General features: G+C 50.6%; 1 protein-coding gene across 2 annotated transcripts; it reads left to right on the top strand.

Moving 5' to 3' along the window:
- Positions 1-251: 251 nt before the first annotated feature.
- On the top strand, positions 252-18,393 carry ppfia3 (PTPRF interacting protein alpha 3). 2 transcript variants are annotated; one of them, XM_068336370.1, is made up of 31 exons: positions 252-375; positions 1,100-1,721; positions 3,756-3,857; positions 3,967-4,206; positions 4,286-4,345; positions 5,373-5,501; positions 5,594-5,686; positions 6,261-6,313; positions 6,423-6,516; positions 6,605-6,739; positions 7,263-7,346; positions 7,531-7,662; positions 8,043-8,105; positions 8,185-8,264; positions 8,546-8,705; positions 8,995-9,215; positions 9,296-9,536; positions 9,617-9,750; positions 9,821-9,975; positions 10,063-10,162; positions 10,684-10,765; positions 10,849-11,049; positions 11,679-11,744; positions 12,097-12,123; positions 12,198-12,373; positions 12,548-12,645; positions 13,766-13,941; positions 16,071-16,139; positions 16,220-16,382; positions 16,762-16,823; positions 17,098-18,393. In XM_068336370.1, the coding sequence occupies exons 2-30, from the start codon at positions 1,371-1,373 to the stop codon at positions 16,812-16,814; spliced, it is 3,738 nt and encodes a 1,245-aa protein (XP_068192471.1). In that variant the 5' UTR covers positions 252-375; positions 1,100-1,370; the 3' UTR covers positions 16,815-16,823; positions 17,098-18,393. The 2 variants fall into 2 exon arrangements, with proteins under 2 accessions (XP_068192471.1, XP_068192472.1); XM_068336371.1 differs by lacking the exons at positions 12,548-12,645; positions 13,766-13,941; positions 16,071-16,139; ... (1 more) ...; positions 16,762-16,823; positions 17,098-18,393 and having other exon boundaries at positions 11,918-12,123; positions 12,198-12,319.
- The last annotated feature ends 1,089 nt before the right edge of the window (positions 18,394-19,482 follow it).

Below are 19,482 nucleotides of genomic sequence, written 5' to 3'. Positions count from 1 at the left end.
ACTTATATTGATATTATCAATTTGATATTATAGTATTGATACAACTGATATTATTATCACTATTAATATCACACCTTTGCGTCAGTAGCCTCATATTTCAACAGCTTTAACTTCCACTAAAGTAAAAAAACACACTAATTTCCTTTGTCGCTGACTCTTATTCTGAAGGTCTGAGCCGGAAGTTGGCCCTCCTTCCTGCGGGTGTCTTGACGCAGCGCTGATGCTGAGCCGTCGCTCCCACAGCAGAAGGAGGGAGGGGATGGGGAGGCTGCTAACCGGGCTGGACCGCGCTGAAGCTGCAGCCTCTCGGATGTTCTGAACCGGAACCGGCCCGAGACGCGCCTTCCTGTCCGACCTTCGTCCACCATGGAGCGGGTAAGACGCTGGGAATCCACGGGCGCGTTAGACCGTCCAGCTGTTTTTATAGGTGTTGGGGGGGGGGGGGGGGGGTTGGAGCTGGGCTGGGTGTGTGTGTGTGTGTGTGTGGGGGGGGGTGTTGATAGGAAATAGACGCCTTGCGGTCGGAATAAACCCAAAGCGACGCGATATTTTGGTTGATAACCAGAAAATAGGAGGAAATATATGAAGATTACATCCCATAATTAGGCCTTCATCATTTATGAGTGGCACCTCCCACCATGATGGGGGAGCGCGTGGGGCTAGGCCTGCATATGTTTTAAAAAAAACCTTTTTAGCCTGTTTGTTTCCCTCAGAGGGGAATGATGCCCGGTTTTGCCCCCTGGGGGGGGGGGGTAAACCTCGGGAATACCGGAGCAGATGGGCGGGGGGTGGGGGGTGGGGGGGCTGATGACTCCCTTTCTTCCTCGCCGCATCCTCCCGCGGCTCCCATTCACGACTCCTGACATCACGCGCGTCCGTCCCTCCGTCATCCGCACGCGCGGCGGATGTGGACGGAGGGGCACGAGACGGACCCGTCTGTGTCTCGTGCCCCTCTCCGCGCGCGCGTGAGTGCGGCGGCGGCGGCGGCGCCGCGAGCTCCCGACCTGCCTGGAGGCCGCGCGCGCCTTCATCTGTGGTCTTCCTGGAGGAGTCACGTGGTTGTTGTTGTTTTTTAAATGTTGTTTCCTCCTCCCTGCAGGTCCAGTCTCCTTGAAGCACCAAGGGGGGGCCGGAGGGGTCAGAGGTCACCCGCCGAACCTGCACTCACCCCCTCCCACCCCTACACCCCCACCCCTCACTGCCCCGCCCACAACTCACTGGAACTAACCTCCTCCTCACTGCCCCGCCTCCTCACCCCACCCACCTATCCCTCACCCAATCAGCTCCAGAGGACACGCCCCCCCGTTTGATGACGAATCGGCTGTCCTAACCCGCTTCTCAGACCACGCCTCTCGCACCCAGGCCTCACCATGATGTGCGAGGTGATGCCCACCATCTCCGAGGACGGGCGCGGCGGCGGCGGAGGAGGCGGCTCGTCGTCCCCGGCGGGGGCCGGAGGAGCGATGGGCGGAGGGATGGGAGGAATGGGCGGCGGCTACAGGGATCCCCGCGGCGTCGGCGGCGGCGTTGGCGGCGGCGACGAGGGCGGCAGCACGGGGAACCTGGAGTCGCTGATGGTCAACATGCTGACGGAGCGCGAGCGGCTGCTGGAGTCCCTCAGGGAGACGCAGGACAGCTTAGGCACCGCCCACCTGCGCCTGAGGGAGCTGGGGCACGAGAAGGAGTCGCTGCAGCGCCAGCTGTCCATCGCCCTGCCACAGGTAGGAGGGGAGGGGGCGGGGCCGGCGGGGGGCGGGGTGAAAATGAACTTAAAACCCATCCAGGAAGTAGAAAACAGCTGTTTCCTGTTTCTGGAAAACAAACTCCGCCTCCTGGTTGTTTCTTTCCCCCAGTAGCTCCTCCCTCTTTCCCTTCTTTCTGGTTTCGGCCAATCACAGCTGTTTATCCATCGATGAGAGTCACACGTCCCTTGTTTTGACGGTTGTGATTGGTTCATCCTGGTCCCGCCCCCGTCTGTTCATTGGGTTTTGAACTTAATTCATGTTTTACGGATTAAAAAAATCCGTCGTTGAAAAACGTTTCTTTACTCAGCGATTCTGATTCTGAGTCGGGTTCATGGAGTTCGTCTGCGTTCGTCGCCAGGAGAGGAGGAGAGAGCTGCTGGTTAGACACAGAGAGGAGACGGAGCAGCTGTTTGTGTGTTGCTACGGCGACGGAAGGATGGATGGAGAAAGATGGCGGTGCTGAACAGTTATCATGCTCGAATTAGTCCCAGATATGCGACATCCTACGGGCCCTGAACGCACCATCGGTACACAGTGTTCTCCTCCTTGGTCCTCCTCTTCTTCATCCTCCTCTTCTTCACCCTCCTCTTCTTCACCCTCCTCTTCTTCACCCTCCTCTTCTTCACCCTCCTCTTCTTCACCCTCCTCTTCTTCACCTTCCTCCTCCTCGCAGCCAAAAGTAGGATGTGGCGTCCGTTAGCTGCCGCTAACGCCGTTAGCACAGAGCATCAGTAACAGCAGCACCTCGAAATCGCATCGGCGCCCTCTAGTGGTTAAGTTGCATCAGCCTTTTTTTTTGTTTGTTTTTGTTTTTTATTTTTGGTCACGTGTGTGTGTGTGTGTGTGTGTGTGTGTGTGTGTGTGTGTGTGTGTGTGTGTGTGTGGTGACCATGATGTTTTGCTCGCGCTCATCCCCTCTCTGTTGACGGGTTGCCGTGGTTACCGTCGGTCTGACCGGAGGCGGTGGATTCCTTTTAAAGCTAACTATCGCGCCGCTGAACTCACGTCATCCATAATTGCAGTGGAATCACGCTAAAAAGAAATCGCAACTGGACCGCCGTCAGCTGGACCGCTTCCAGTTGCATTCACGGCGGCGGCGTCGCCTCCGGGGTGTTCCCTTTTAACGCGGCAGATTCTCCCGCTTATCGTGCAATTAAAGTAATTTCAGACGCAGCGCCTGTCAGGAACCCGGTTGTTATCTTTTATATCGACGGCTGCTGTAGGACTGTCGTCAGCCGCCGCTGCTGCGGTAGGCGCGGACGCCGTTTTCGCTGGTTCCTCGAGGGTCGTGGCCCCCTGTGAGGGAGGGGGGGGGCTACGTGTCTCTGCGAGTTCTTGGGATGCCGGATCGCTCGCGATGGAGCCGAGTGGGCCGGAGGGGATCGGCAGCGGTTATGAGCTCCAGGAGGGGGCGGGGCTAGGGGGCTGGGGGTGGGGTGACCTCATCGGGTCGACCCGTCCCCACCCTGGAGAGGGGAAGGCCCGGAATCGGATTGGCCACCCAAGGTGCTGCTTTATCTTCATCCGATTGGCTGTTTGGGAGCGTTTTGCTTCTATCCATTTCCACGGTTACCAGTTCAATTCAGGATCCTTCTTATTTATTTATTTATTTATTTATCTATCTATTTATTTATTTATTTTTTTATTTTTTTATTTCGATGTTTGATTCAGCGATTTCTTAATTATATCTTCAGTGATCCTGAGTGCTTCAATCTGATTGGCCGGCTGCCCAGCGAGAGGAAGGCGTGGGAGGGGCCAGGGAATTCCAGAAATTATATTATATATATTATCCAGCCCGTCGCCATGGATACCTGATGTTATCCTGCAGCACATCCGTATAAAAATAATCACGGGACGTTCTTTAAGTTAGTTGATGCTAATATTTGTTCATTTTAATAGCATAACCTTTAAAAGAAAAACAAATTTTTTTGAAGACTAACCCAGAGAGAATTGTGGGAAATCGCGCAGCCGCGGCGAAGCGGCTAACGGCGCCCTCTTGTGGCCCCGCAGGAGTTTGCGGTGCTGACCAAAGAGCTGAACCTCTGCCGGGAGCAGCTGCTGGAGCGAGAGGAGGAGATCGCCGAGCTGAAGGCGGAGCGGAACAACACCCGGGTCAGTACCCCCCCACCCCCCACCCCCGCCTGACGTCATCGCCCCGTTTTTTTCTTTTACGCGACGCCCCGTTTTTACCGACACGTGACCCGTGTGCGTGTGTTTCCAGCTGCTGCTGGAACACCTGGAGTGCCTGGTGTCGCGTCACGAGCGCAGCCTGAGGATGACGGTGGTGAAGAGGCAGGCCCAGTCGCCCGCGGGGGTGTCCAGCGAGGTGGAGGTCCTCAAGGCCCTCAAGTCGCTGTTCGAGCACCACAAGGCGCTGGACGAGAAGGTGCGGGAGCGCCTCCGGGTGGCGCTGGAGCGCGTGGCGTCCCTGGAGGAGGAGCTTCAGTCCTCGTCCCAAGAGGTGAGTCCGGGTTTCTCCACCGGCCAATCAACGGCGGCGCCTGTCCTGACCTGTTCTGGCCCCGCCCCCCCGTCTCCAGGTGGTGTCCTTAAGGGAGCAGATCAAGAGGAGGCAACAAGGACTGGACAACGGCAAGGAGGTGACTGTTAGCAACGCCATCCCAGCCGGGGAGGTGCTACTCCTGTTGCCTAGCAACGGCGACTGCCAACAGCTGATGAGTTGATTGTGTGAAGTTGTGCTGGAAGCGTGGTGGTGGTTAAAGCCCTCTGGTAGGGGGGGGGGGGGGGGGTAAACGGCTCAGACTGCTAGCAGTAGCATGTTAGCATTCAGCTGAGGTGGAGGTGGGTCAAGTGTTATTTTTGTTTGTTTGTAGTGAATTCTCATCCCCTCAATTGGTGTCCTTTATTGTTTACATACATTTTTCTTGGTTTCCATGGTTACAAGTTAAATTTGGGCTCATTGTTGGTCTCAGAGGAAGGATTTTAACTCAAACTGTTCAATGTTTTCTCAAAACACTCCATGGGAACGTCTCCGACTGAGGAGTCTGATGAGGATGTAGTTCTGTCAGCTGATATCAGCTAATGTCAAAATATATAAGCTGAAGTTAGCTCCAATGTTAGCTAGTATCAAAATATGTTATCTAATGTCAGTTAATAAAATATAAGGAAGTATAATTAATATATGATGTAATATATATTAATATATCAATATATTACACATTAATAGATCATATTATATTAATTAATATAATGTTAATTATTTAATATAATAATATTAATATAATATTATATTAATACAATATTAATATTATATTAATTAATAAAATACTAGGTAATATACGCTAATGTTGAAATATATAGGCTATGTAATATATAGCTAATTATAGCTTATATTATAATATATAATATTATAATTATAATATAATATTGATATATCAATTAATTAATTATAAGGTAATATAAACTGATGTTGAAGTATATAAGCTAAAGCTAAATGTTATCTAAAGTCAGCTAATGTTAGCTAACATAGGCTAATACCAGGTAATGTTGGGTATGAAGGAGCAACAGGAGAAGCTACATCCATGCTAGCAGATGCTTTGAGCCTAGCGCTAAAGCCAACATGCTAACCTGGCTAGTCCTGTCTGACGCTAACTCGTCTCGGTTCAGCGACTCCCCAACGGACCGTCCTCCCTCCTGGACGACAGCGACGTGGACCGCCAGCGGGAGGGCGAGATCGAGCGCCAGCGGTCCGAGCTGGGTCAGCTGAAGGAGCGGCTGGCGCTCATGTGCAGACAGGTACCGCTAGTGCTAATGCTAATGCTAACAACCACCGCTAGCAAACAGGAAACCGCTGCCGGTGTGTTCTCACGCCCTCTCCTCCCCGGCAGGTCGGCGAGATCGAGGAGCAGCTGACGTCCGCCAGGCGGGAGCTGGCCCGATCGGAGGAGGCCAATCAGAAGCTCCAGCGGGACGTGAAGGAGGTGAGACTCCAGCCGTCACCATGGCGACGGCCGGCAACAACGCGTCCTCGCTCACTCTCCTAGACACGTGTAACGGTTTTTGCTACGGCAACTTTTTGGCAGCGACGGCCGTCGCCGTACACACCAGCATCCTCTAGCCGGTCGCCACGGCAACGGGGCTCCATCCTCCCGGTTTCGCCAGTCGGTCGCCGTTTAAGATGCGGTCGAGCCAGTTTACGTCTTTTCCACTTGGCACCTCCCCTCACCTGCCACTCTCACAACCCCCCCCATACACACACACACACACACACACACACACACACACACACACACCCCTACCTGCCCCCCCCCCATTTGACTTGTGCAGCAGTAAGTGGGTGCTCCACAGATCTGTCAGCAGCTACTATTAACCCGTCATTATCATTCTTCAGCTAATTGCCCTCCTACCCCAGTGGCTTCCCTTTGATCCGCGCAGTAAATATTTCTTTTGCCACGTCCTTCTTTCCGTCTGGCCGTCTTTCCTTTCCGTGTGTGAGACTTCTCCCCCCCCCACACCCCCCCGATTCCTCACCCCTCTTCTCCCCGATTCTCTCAGGCGCTCTGTCAAAGGGAAGACATGGAGGAGAGGATCACCACTTTGGAACGCAGGTGTGTGTGTGTGTGTGTGTGTGTTTTTAATCCCGGCGTTCCTGAACTCTGGTTGCCCTCATCCGACATCCAACCGCTCACCGTTGCCGCGGCGACGTCTGGTTCGCAGGTACCTGAGCGCCCAGCGGGAGGCGACGTCTCTCCACGACATCAAGGACAAACTGGAGAACGAGCTGGCCAGCAAAGACTCCCTCCACAGACAGGTGGACTCCACTGAAAGGGGGGGGGCGGGGTGGGGGTGGGGGTGGGGCGTCCCTGGTTTTCACTTCCTGTTTCCTGTTTCCTGTTTAGGGCGAAGAGAAGAACCGGCAGCTTCAGGAGCGTCTGGACGACGCCAAGCAGAAGCTCCAGCAGACGCTTCAGCGCGCCGAGACGCTGCCCGAGATCGAGGCGCAGCTCGCCCAGAGGGTGGCAGCACTCAACAAGGTGTGTGTGTGTGTGTGTGTGTGTGTGTGTGTGAGGTATTCACACACACACACACACACACAAGAAGAAGTAACATAAAGCAGAACATCGTCGGCGTAGGCGCCGACACGTCGAGAAGCGAACGCCACGCGAAAAGTATTGATTTATTGATTTAATTGCTTATTTGTTAGCATCTAACGCTATCTCGTAAAACATGGTTTTCACTGATGCTAATAAAACACACTGTCACACACACACACACACACACACACACACACACACACACACACACACACACACACACACCTCTCCTGGAAGTCTCAAACGGTTCCACGTAATTCTCGGCGTGCCGGGACACGATGGCTACGACGGGTTGACGATGCGGCGACGCTAACGTTTAGGTTGCGATCTCTGCACAGACATGCCGCCAGTTAGCGCACTCGGCTAGCGCGCTGCTAGCTTTTGCGTTAATGTGGGGGGGGGGGGGGGTTTAGCGCGGCAACGTGCCGCTAACGTGGCTTCTGTCCTCTGTCGCGCCGCTCAGGCGGAGGAGCGTCACGGCAACTTCGAGGAGCGTCTGCGACAGATGGAGGCGCAACTGGAGGAGAAGAACCAGGAGCTGCAGCGGGTGAGTCACACCGCCCCCCCACCTTCGCTTTCTTTCTTGTTTTTCACCCCCCCCCCAGTTGTCGTGCAGTTGCTTTTGTCGGGACGGCGGCGGCACAAAGGAGCGCTAATTTTGTAAAACCTTCAGATAGAAATCTTTGTTTTTCACATGTCCCCCCCCCCCATGTCCCCTCTGCACCCCCCAGGCCAGACAGAGGGAGAGGATGAACGACGAACACAACAAGCGTCTCTCCGACACCGTGGACAAGCTGCTGTCCGAGTCCAACGAGAGGCTGCAGCTCCACCTGAAGGAGAGGATGGCCGCCCTGGAGGAGAAGGTGACCCCGCCCCCTGACCCGGTGACCCGGTGACCCCTCCTCACGGATTTAAAAAAACAAACGTGTCCACCTCTTCACCGATGAACTCCTGGTGTCGAAGTTGTCCTCCGAGCTCCTGATGGGATCGGGTGAAATCCAAAATCAGCTGAGAATCCACCATTAACGGTTAGAGGTCGATTAGAGGTCAGCTAGAGGTCAGGGGTCGGATAGAGGTCGGTTAGGGGTCGGTTAGAGGTCGGTTAGGGGTTGGTTAGGTTTAACTCCCGGTGGGGCTTCCTGACATCCTGGGTGTGGCTTCCTGTCGCCCCGCCCAGCGCCCTCTGACCCCCGTTAGGAACACGTGTGGTCTCCTTCTGAAGCTTCTCTCCTCCCCCCTCCAGAACGCTCTCTCTGAGGAGCTGTCCAACATGAAGAAACTCCAGGACGACCTGCTGGCTAACAAGGTGCCTGCCCCCCTCCCCACACCCCCCACCCCCCCATGTGTTCCTGGTTCTCACCAGTTCTGTCCCCCCCCCCCCTCAGGACCAGCTGATCGCCGAGCTGGAGCGTCTGCAGCTGGAGCTGGATCAGCTGAGGGCGCGGCCCGGGGGCTCCTACTCCAGGTGGGCGTCGCCCGTCGCACGAGGGGTTAAATTAAATGTATTATAATTATTATTGTGATTCAACGTGGGTGGGGGGGCGGGGGGGTTCCTCCTGTCAAGCGGTGGAGATAAATCTGTCCACACCAGAGGCGTTTAAGTCGTGTTGACACACAAACGATCCAAAGTCCTCGTTTCCACCTGGGTGGATTTCTCCTTTCATGCCCCCCCCCCCCCGCCCCCCCCCCCCCCCTACTGTTTGTGTTTGTTTGCTAACCCGTCCATCTCATCGCTCCCGTCTCCAGTCGCTCCCTACCCGGCAGCGCTCTGGAGCTGAGGTATTCCCACGGGGGCGGCTCCCTCCCGACGGGGTCCACCTCCCACCTGGATCCCTTCAGCAGCGCCCCCGTGGTCAGGAGGAGCCACCGCGCCCGCTGGAGCTCCGCCAGGGAGGACTCCACCAAGGTGGGGGCCCGTCGTGTTGAGCAGCAAATAAAAAAGATTTTTAAAAATTCTTTTGTTAAACGAATTATTAAAAATTATTAAAATAATTTTTTTTTTAAATTAATCATTTAAAAAAATTATTACAAATTATTAAAATTCTAAATATTATTAGAAATTTTTTAAAAAGGTTAAAAATTAAATTTAAAAACACACACAGTTGCATAATTTTTTTACTGAGCTGTGGTTGATAGAAAATTTACATTGAGATTTTTTAAAAATAATTTTAATTTTGTTTGCGTTCGGGTTTCAGGTGAAACAGGAAGTCTTGTCCTTGCAGTACCCAGACTGGGAGAGCGGGGCGCTGTTGGCGACCGGGTTCGAGCCGGGTCTGGATGTGGGCTGCTCTGACGACGAGGACGACGCCGACCACCGCTTCGGCTCCGAGCTGCTGTCCCCCAGCGGACAGACGGACGTGCAGACGCTGGCCATCATGCTGCAGGAACAGCTGGAGGCCATCAACAAGGAGATCAAGTGAGGGAAAGCAGGAAGTGTTAGCGCTTCGATGCTAACAGGAAGGCTAACACACTAAAGCGGCGTTTCCTCCCCCCCAGACTGATCCAGGAGGAGAAGGAGAACACGGAGCTGCGCGCCGAGGAGATCGAGAGCCGGGTCAGCGTGGCGTTGGACAGTCCGCCCATCCCCCCCTCCTCATTGGGTAGAGACGGCGCGGGGGGGCGGGGCTTCATCCCGTCGTCCATCACCTCCTCCACCCTGGCCTCCCCATCTCCGCCCAGCTCGGGGCACTCCACCCCTCGCCTGCCTCACTCCCCCGCCCGCGAGAACGACAGACAGGTACGCCTGGCGGCGCGGCGTTCAGGGACTGTAGGTAAAAACGGCGTGCGATCCTTCACGTCTCGTTTGCCGTGTTTCAGAACAACAGGGACGACGACCGCGCCCTGGCGCTCCTCGACTCCACGCCCCCTTCCACGCCTCGCGCGCTGCGATTGGACAGGATGACCCTGACCCATCCGGGGGCGATGCTGGACGACCCCCGGGAGTTCCGCAGGTAAGGGCATCCACACACACACACGGTTTGATCCTCCTTCCTGTTTCCTGATTCCCATCATGCCTTGCAGCCTGTCGGCGGACGGCAGCAGCTCCAACAGCAGCCAGGACTCCCTCCACAAGTCCAGCAAGAAGAAGAGCATCAAGTCTTCCATCGGGCGGCTGTTTGGGAAGAAGGAGAAGGGCAGGTTGGGGCAACCCGGGCGGGACGGCGCAGCTTCTCTGGGTAAGCGAAGCAAAGCGGGGGGCAGGATAATGCCGACTCATCCACGCCGGGAGCATTTTAACCCCTTCGTTCCCGTGTCTCCTCCAGCGTCCACGCCGTCGGAGGACCTTTCCTCCGGAGACCCAATCGCCATCAACAAGACGGGGACGCTGGGTCCGGCGGACAAAGACCGCCGCAGCAAGAAGAAGTTAGTCTGCCCCCTGTTTTTGTTTCTGCCTACATCTCAGATGTACAGTATTTTCCACACTATAAGGCGCACCTGATTGTAATGAACGAAATATTTCAAATTTTTTCATATCTATATCAAATTGTATAGTAATGAAACATCACAATGTAAAAGAAAGACGCAAAAGAAAGAAACAAAAAAAATGGACGTAATCAGGTTAGCCTAAGGTACGAGTTACCGTCGTCTTTTGGAAGTTTACGGTAACTTAACTCGTAACGTAGGCAATGGAACGCAGATTAAGTGAAAAATTATTGAATCCAGTAAACTAAAATAAAAAGCACATTTCTTTTGTTCGACTTCCAAGACAAAAAAATTATAAAAAATTTTGGTCAAATTCCGATTTGTTCGATGTCCAAAGCGTTTGAAAACCAAGGTTTGCATGTACAAGACGCACTGTTGATTTTTGAGAAAGTTAAGGTCTTCTAGGTGCGCCTTCTGTTCCAGAAAATACCGTCGGTGTTAACTCCTCCCCTTCCTTCCAGACACGAGCTCCTGGAGGAAGCGTGTCGCCAAGGACTTCCCTTTGCATCCTGGGACGGACCGACTGTCGTCTCCTGGTTGGAGGTATTGGAACACCCCCCCCCACGTTTTATTTATCCTCCCCCACCTTCCCGTTTACTTAACCTGTCCTCTGGCTCCGCCCCCAGCTGTGGGTGGGGATGCCCGCCTGGTACGTGGCCGCCTGTCGCGCCAACGTGAAGAGCGGCTCCATCATGGCCAACCTGTCGGACACGGAGATCCAGAGGGAGATCGGCATCAGCAACCCGCTGCACCGCCTCAAGCTGCGTCTGGCCATCCAGGAGATGGTGTCGCTCACCAGCCCCTCGGCCCCCGCCAGCACCCGCTCCGTGAGGCCCCGCCCACATCCACGCATCCACGCCACGCTTTGAGAAAAGAGCAGGAACGCCATAAAACACCTTTAATTGGAGCCCATAAATACCTTCATATGCGAATTTATATTTCTAGCAAGGGGGGGCAGGGTTTAATTTATATATATAAATTATATATTTATATATATAGATATATAAATATAAATATAAAAAAAAAATATATATTTATAGATATATATATATATTTATAGATATATAAATATATATTTATATGAACCAGATGTTTCTGTTGAGGATATTTCAACTCTATGGAGGCGAGTAGATTAGAAATTAATTTTCTTTTTTGGGGGGGGGCTGAACTGTTCCTTTAATGAGCAATAAATTTTAAAAAATAAAATAACAAAAAGCATATGTGATGTCAAATAGAAAGCTGATTTTGTTTGGTGGAATATTGGAAAGAGAAGAAGAAACTAAACGTCACAAAAACTCGATGGGTTAAACGTCGACGGTAAAGGTGAACCAGATGTGGAAAGTCTGTCACACCTGTTTTTAATGCGGTGATAAAGTCACGAATCACCAACAACAACAACGACCCCCCCACCCCACACACCCCCGCCTCCGTCTTTACCACTTCTCTCTCCTCGCAGTCGACCAGTAACGTCTGGATGACCCACGCTGAGATGGAGTCCCTGAACGCAGCCACCAAGCCTCCGGTGAGTCTCGCTCCCGGTTGTTTGATTTTTTTTCCCACGTTTTGATGATTTATTTGTTTTTATTTTTATTTATTTTTGGATCTGTTCTGAATCAAATTGTCTCTCCTCTTCCTCCTCCTCCTCTTCCTCTCTCTGGCGTTGAACATCTTCTCTCCCTCTGGTCGCCGTTTCAGTGTGAACTGCTTCCGACTAATGACCCGCTCACTAACACACTCTTCCTCCCTTTTTTGTCCTCTTCCTCCTGCCGTCCTCTCTTCCTCTCCTCCTCCTCCTCCTCCTCCTCCTCCTCCATCACCTCTCCTTCCTCCTCATCTCTTCATCCGTTTCTCCTCCTCGTCTCTCGGCGCTCCAGGAGCTGAAGGAGTTCAGCTGGGATCAGGTAAGAAACTCTGACCCCTCCCTTACCATGAGAACACACACTCATATATCTAATGAGACACCCCCCCCCTCCAGATCCTGGCCTATGGGGACATGAACCACGAGTGGGTGGGCAACGATTGGCTGCCCAGCCTGGGGCTGCCCCAGTACCGCAGCTACTTCATGGAGTCGCTGGTGGACGCCCGCATGCTGGACCACCTGACCAAGAAGGAGCTGAGGGGGCAGCTGAAGATGGTGGACAGCTTCCACAGGTAGGACCCCCCCACCCCCTCCAATAAGTCCTCCTTTAAGACACCTGAAAGGTCAGAGGTGTCGCTTTATTGGCTTCTGAGTGCAAGTAAAAGTGGAAACCTGTCCTTTCGGGCCCCTCCCTCACCCTCTGGTTGTTTGCCCCCCCCCCCACACACACACCCCCCCTCACACAGGGTCAGCCTGCATTACGGCATCATGTGCCTGAAGCGTCTGAACTACGACCGGAAGGAGCTGGAGAGGCGGCGAGAGGACAGCGCCCACCAGAACAAAGGTGAGCCTCCGATCTGTGATGTCATCACCCCCCCACCCCACCCCAACACCTGGGGGTGTGGGTTTGTTTGACCTCCCACGCCCCGACTCTGTTCCTCTTTTGATGCTGAGCTGTTCTGTTCTTCAAAGCTGTAATTACCTGTTTAAATCCTTTTAAGTGTGTCCAGGTGAGTTACCTGGTGATTACTCTTATTGATCTATTATCAGCCTTTGTTGGCTTGTAATTCATCAATCGAACAGATAATTATTCACCTTTTGTGAGTGTGAAGTTGCTTTTTTTTAAATTTTTTATTATCAGCCGTTGAAATACGGATTCAAAACCCAAAATAAAATGTTTCAAAAGCATAAAAGCAAATCTTCACCAACAACTAACCATCGAATCATCGGCCGCCATTTGTCCTCGAGAAAAAGATCAAAATCCGCATCAGAACTGGTTCTTTTCCGCAGCTTCGTATCCCATAATTCATCAGGCTTTAAGACCCCTGAAGGGAAAAGCCCAAAGGAAAAGAAGAAGACATTCATATACGATTAATCCCGTAATTTTTAACTTGCATACCTAAATCTGTGTTGTCATCGCCGCCATTTCCTTTACCACATACATTTTAACTTTTAACAAGACCTCTTAAAGGTATGAGGTCTTAAGAAGAGAAAGGAAATGACCTCCTTAACTGAGAAAACCGTAAAACTAATGAACTTTCTTCCATCGGCTCTGGCTAATAAAGGAAAGCCCTCGCTTAGAAACATAAAACACACCACAAACTCCATGATGGTAACACAACACAGACAGCTCTGATTTCCGCTGTCTCCCACATCGCTGGGAAATATTTGGACCACCCTTTTGTTATTACTGCACCACCACCACCACCACCACCACCACCCCCCCATCCTGAGAGGAGATTATAAGCCACAGCTTTCTAGAGCAATTTGGCAGGATAATGATCGCCTAAATGTCAACTCACTTGTTAAACCAGCCTGAGTCTCTCGCTCTCCCACCGCCGCGCCTCGCCGACACATGTTGTGTGTTTGGGAGGCGGTTCACCTTGGCTGATCTCGCCGCAGAATATTCCCAGATTGACTCGTGAGTTCTTGTGTTGGGATTGATCTTTGATCCCCACCCCCAGATGTGATGGTGTGGTCCAACGAGCGCGTGATGTGCTGGGTGCAGATGCTGGGCCTGAAAGAGTACGCCGACAACCTCCGCGAGAGCGGCGTGCATGGCGCTCTGCTGGCGCTGGACGACACCTTCGACTACACCGACCTGGCCCTGCTGCTGCAGATCCCCAATCAGAACACACAGGTACGGGGTCAAGGGTCAAAGGGCAAGCCTGTATTTTTTGGGGGGATTTTTGGGTGGTGAAACACTCGTCTCACAAAATGATCACTCTAGCGTCGCCAAACTTTTCGTATTTTTTTATTTTTGCAAAAATTGTGCTTCCGGAGTTTTCTTTGGAAAATTATTTTTCACATTCTTCATATCCTCGAGGTAAATATTCTATTCCTGCCTCATCGAAAACTGAACCCGTATACTGACGATGTGTCGGATTTGGATTTTATACCTCAAAAATATAAATTCATGCATCGAAATCACGGAAAAACGCATCTTCTTTGACATGCATCTATTTTTTCTACTATAAATTTGAATTACTGAAATTAAGTTTTCGTAATCATGCTGTGCTGTTTCATAAAACCACGCACACATTCAAGGAAAGTCAGAGAAATGTTCCTGTTTTTGTGTTTGTCTTCATCCCGCGTCACACTACATGCATGAATCGTTCTGCTCAGTGTAGCATCCAGATGTAGCTTTATTAGCATGTCATGTTTATCCCATGCACAATAATTGCAGCTTATTTTCTCTACTTCAGCCAGAAACACTGCCTTTTGTCAGGCAAAAAGGGCTTTAATGATGTGTTTAATATCTGAAACCAACGCATGAGTCAAATGTCTTTTGATCACCAGAGACCGAGTCTGATGTGCGTCTCAGATATTATTAAAGTAGAACCGGCTTCAAACTGGCTCTCCATCATCGCCTGTCATCTCCCTGCTGTTTGATAGCGAGGTTTGAGGATACCTGAACACATGTTTGAAAGTAACGAGCCTCATTTGGGATCTCATTACAGAAACCTCCCCAGTATTAAACGTCTTGAATCAGTTTAAGATGACATTTAGAAATTTTGGCACTACGACATGTCTTAAAACCGCTTTTAGGAAAGAATTCTATCTATGGGTAGGAATTTAGCGAACGTAGGCTTGTCATCAGCAAAGAATTTCTTAATTTAATAATTTGAAAATTACACGTCTGTCCTTAAATTCAAAATTACCAAAAATGGCAGCGCGTTAGCGTCGCGTGTTCGTCAGTAAGGAATAACAAAAACTGAAATGATTGAAAAGAAACCGCAGTTACCAAATGCAGCAGAAGCTAACAGTGTTGTTACCCATTTTGGGAAAGCTAACATTGTTCTTAACCTGTCAGAGAAGCTAACACTGTTAGCATATGAGAGAGTCTAACAAGGTTGTTGTTTTTTTACAAAAGCTACTCATTTGTTACCTTTTTTTTATTTTTTACATTTTATACACTGTTATAATCCCCGAAGGGAAATTAAGAACGTACACTCTAGTTTTTGTTGGTCAATCACACACATGCGTATTAGTGTGTACAGACCGCTGCAATACACACAACCCCACACTAGGGGGCCTGTGAGCAATGGGAGGTGGAGTGGCAGACAGCCCCTTCGTGGTGCGCCCCAAATGAGCAGCTTGTGAGGGGGGGACGGCGCCTTGCTCAAGGGGGCCTCGGCAGTGCTCTGGAGGTGAGCTGACACCTCCCACTGTCGATTCCCGCTCCTCCCACTGGCAGGAGCGGGAATCGAACCGCCGATCTCAGAACATTGAACATTGGTTACCCATTAGCAGAAGCTAACACTGTTTTATCTTTGTAGACAAGCTAACACAGTTGTTACCCGTTTCAGAGAAGCTAGCATTACCTCTAGTGAAGCTTTTTTTTTTTGTGAACAAACTGAATTATGGGTCTAGGTTTTTAGGGGCCAGGAGTCACATGACGGGGGTCAAACTGCGAAGCCTTCATGGCGGAGACACGGCGCTGCCTGACAGATGGTTTGCTTTCTGATCTCTGTCCAGTTGCGTTTGCGTCCCCTCCCCCGCCAGCGCGATTAGCCAACGCTGCAGACTCGTCAGGGCTTTGATGTCTTTCCTATTTGATGAATGAGGTGAGGGAGAAGCACGCAACGCATTCTGACGCGGAGGCATTTGAGGACGAGGGCCGACTGGAGACTGTGTCTGAGACAGGAAGTACTTCAGGAAGACTCAAACGGGTTCACATCGATGTTAGAGTGTCGCTGATATAACGAACAGATGATAGTCGAAGGTGAAACGACCCAAAAATGTGTCTTGGCAACTCTTTCCCCGCAGGCCAGACAGCTCCTGGAGCAAGAGTACAACTCCCTCATCTGCATGGGAACCGAGAGACGACCCGACGAGGTCAGCATGAACAACATAAAGAACGTATACATGCTTGAGTTAGCGATGTTAGCGTCTGAGCATCCGTGTTTTCTGTACAGGACGGGACGAAGACGTTCACCCGCTCGCCCTCCTGGAGGAAGATGTTCCGGGAGAAGGACCTCCGTGGCGTGACCTCCGACTCCGCCGAGACCCTGCCTGCTAACTTCCGTGCCTCAGCGATCTCCACGCCCTCCGTTACCCTGAGGAAGGTTCAGAGCGACGGTGAGTCTGACCCCCCGACCTCCCCTTGCGATCGGGTTCGCGCTCACGCCCTTCTTGGGGACGCAAACTTGTCGACTTCCTGGGTCCGACCAGGTCTAGCTATTCCGTTGAAGTCTTTTGGTTTCCCCCAGGGGTATGTTTACGTCTTGTCGTACGCGCCGTTAAAAACGCAAAAAAAAAATCCTGTGCTGGGAACAGTTGGTTGTTTTCACGCTACTCTGCCATTAGTTTTAGAGGAACTGGAAATAACAAGGAACAGACGCCTGAAAGTACAGAGGAAGACCATTATCCCTCATTCCACTTGTTAATAGGAATGCCTGTGGAAGGGTAGTGCTGTTGAAGACATGGCGATAATGACCCCCGTGTGTCTCCCCAACAGCCAGCTCTGGTGCCCGGGGTGAATCCGCCTCAGTGAGGACGTACTCCTGTTGAAGGGCTGAGGTGAGAACCGCAGGAACGTTCCGGGATTGGACCAAACAACCTCTCCTCTGGATGGGGGTTTTTTCTGCACATGTGGCGAGCACATTGGCCTGAGACTGGCCGTGTGTTTGTTTTTAATGTGTTTGTTTGCTGTAGTGGATTGGTTTGACCCTGGGGTTCAGAGCTCTTTATGTGGCGTGTTTGGGTTGTTTTCTGTGTGTTTGTTTGGGGGATTTAGGGTTGAATTAAGGCCAGGGAAGCGATGACGTGGTGGTGTTCCTGTTTCATTCCGCAGGGCGCTGACCGGATCGGGACTAGAGGACCCTCTCGCTCATCCTCGGAGAAAGAAGCAATGAAAACAACCATTTAACTTTAAAAAACAAAAATCAATCCACCGGTCCGACCTTCCTGCAATAACAGAAGGAATGAAAAGGGGAGGAGGACACGAAGAATGTACGACCGGACTGCCAAGGTGGAACGGATCCCGCTTCATCTCTTCCCATCATTCCGTCTTTGCTCTTTCGCTTAACGTGGCCATCGAGGGCGACGACGGCTGATGGTTTTTTGGGTTGTTGTTTTTTTGCAGAACACGCAGGTTTCCGTCGGATTCGTTGGGTTAAAAATCAGGGTTCGTTTTCATTCCTATCCCAGAAACCACTCGCTGCCGTTTACGCCGCCCTACGATTCGCTCCTCTACCTGCACCTGGAAAGACGAGTCATCTCTTTTTCGAGGGACTCCAGTTTGAGGGTTTGACGTCTCGGGTCACGGTGCGGCAGGGCATTGGCGTGGTGAGAAATCTTAACCCTTAGCGTCTGCGAAAGGACGTCCTTCACCAGGAGTTAGCTTGGAGATTAACCACGATTTTATCATGACTGGAAATCCTCAATATGAGGGCCATCTAAAGGTCTAATGCATCATGGGAAATGTAGGATGCAGCATTTTAAGTCAAGATATCAGCCTTGGTAAAAAGAAACAATTGCAGGAAGTCTTTATTTTCTACCCAATCAGGTAAAATTAACCTCAAAACTTTAAAACTGATTTAATTAAAGCAGAATATGACAACTTGCTAATCGGCCCATTTAATCAGTAAAAAAGGAAGTCTGTTAACTTTTAGCCGCATCAGATCGACAGGTTTTAGTAAAGGTGTTCTTGTTCTGACGATGATACCAGGAGCACATTTTAAACAAGTTGGGACGGAGGCAAAAAAAAAAAAAAGGTGCGGAATGCTTCAAAAACACCTGTTTGGCTGATCCGCAGGTAAACAGGTCCATCGGTAGCAGGTGATAGAGATCGGAGCGTCGTGATTTGAGGCGTGAAGGATCCGTGGGCGTGATGTCGATTCATTCCAAAATATGCACAAAAGAATGACCCAACAAAACAATCAAACAGCAAACAAACGCGTCACCGTGGAAACAATCTAACAAAACGTCCAATCGGCGACGTGACGGTTTACGACTTCTAATCATCAGCTCAGGGTCTCAGGTCGACGACTGAGAGACGAAACAGCAACTCCCACGTGGTCGGGGGTCGGACAAAGGCCGGTCATTTTACTGCACACACAAGCCATAACAGCAACCATGAGCTCTCCGGGGAGGGGTTTGGAGGGGGTGGGGGGGGACAAGAAGAGAGGGCGAGCCTGAGGAAGCCCAGGAAACAAAACCTTTAGCCTCCGTGTTTACGATGCATGTCCAACAAACGACATCCTAACGACGTTTTTTTGGTGATGAGGTGTCTTTGAAAATATATATCTGTATGATAAACCTACAAGGGTTGGGTGATTGGGGGTGGGGGTGGAGTGGGGGGGGGAAGCCTGGGGATCAATTTGTAAAATGTGTGTATTTTTTTCAGTTGCCTTTTTTTATTTTTTACTATATCTATTTATTTTCTTTAGGTATGTATTGGATAAATGTACGTACGCGTTGAGTTCCTTCTCGACTTCATTTGAACTAGTTTTAAAAAGTAAAATATGGAATATTGAAAAATGCGCATTCAAATACGCTCCTGTATGTGTACATTTTGAGAACAAAATTGTGCAATGATTCAACAGATTTCCATGATTTAAAGTGATAGTAATATAAAAATATCATCTGGAAAACAAACAATAACGATGGTGATGATGACGATGATGATGATAATGGTGATGTAAAAGAAATTTAAAAAAATAAAGCGATCCGGGTGGATCTGCTGATCATCGCAGGCTTTCTTCTTTTCTTTCTGCGGGAAATTCACATTTTTATGACGATTTGTGCTGAATATTAACGTTTTAGTTTCCTTTTTGCATGAATTTGAGAGCAACTCGAGATTTTTGTGCAAATTCTGCAGGACTTCTAACATTTAAACAATAATATTTTAGCCTGGACATGAGGGAACTGCTGAAAAGTACCCTAAAGTACTCAAAGTAGTCACATGTTGGTACTTTTACACTAAAATTATACTTTTCTATCCCAGAGAAACTTGAAAATTAAGTTGTGCACATTTACATCCGTGAAGCTGAGTACAAAGATCCTTTATTACCACATTTGTCAGGCAAACGAAACAGTCTGATGGTCAAACCTGCATCATTTACAAACCACGCCGTTCTTACATCCAACAACAACAACGAAGTCCAACGGTGACGGCGACGACGCGTAAACGCCGCCAAACCCTCCGGAGCAAAATCACCTGGGCCCCAAAGTCCTA

This window comes from Antennarius striatus, chromosome 16, assembly GCF_040054535.1.
Source record: "Antennarius striatus isolate MH-2024 chromosome 16, ASM4005453v1, whole genome shotgun sequence".
Classification (NCBI taxonomy): Eukaryota; Metazoa; Chordata; class Actinopteri; order Lophiiformes; family Antennariidae; genus Antennarius; species Antennarius striatus.
This window is presented reverse-complemented; position numbering and strand designations above follow the sequence as displayed.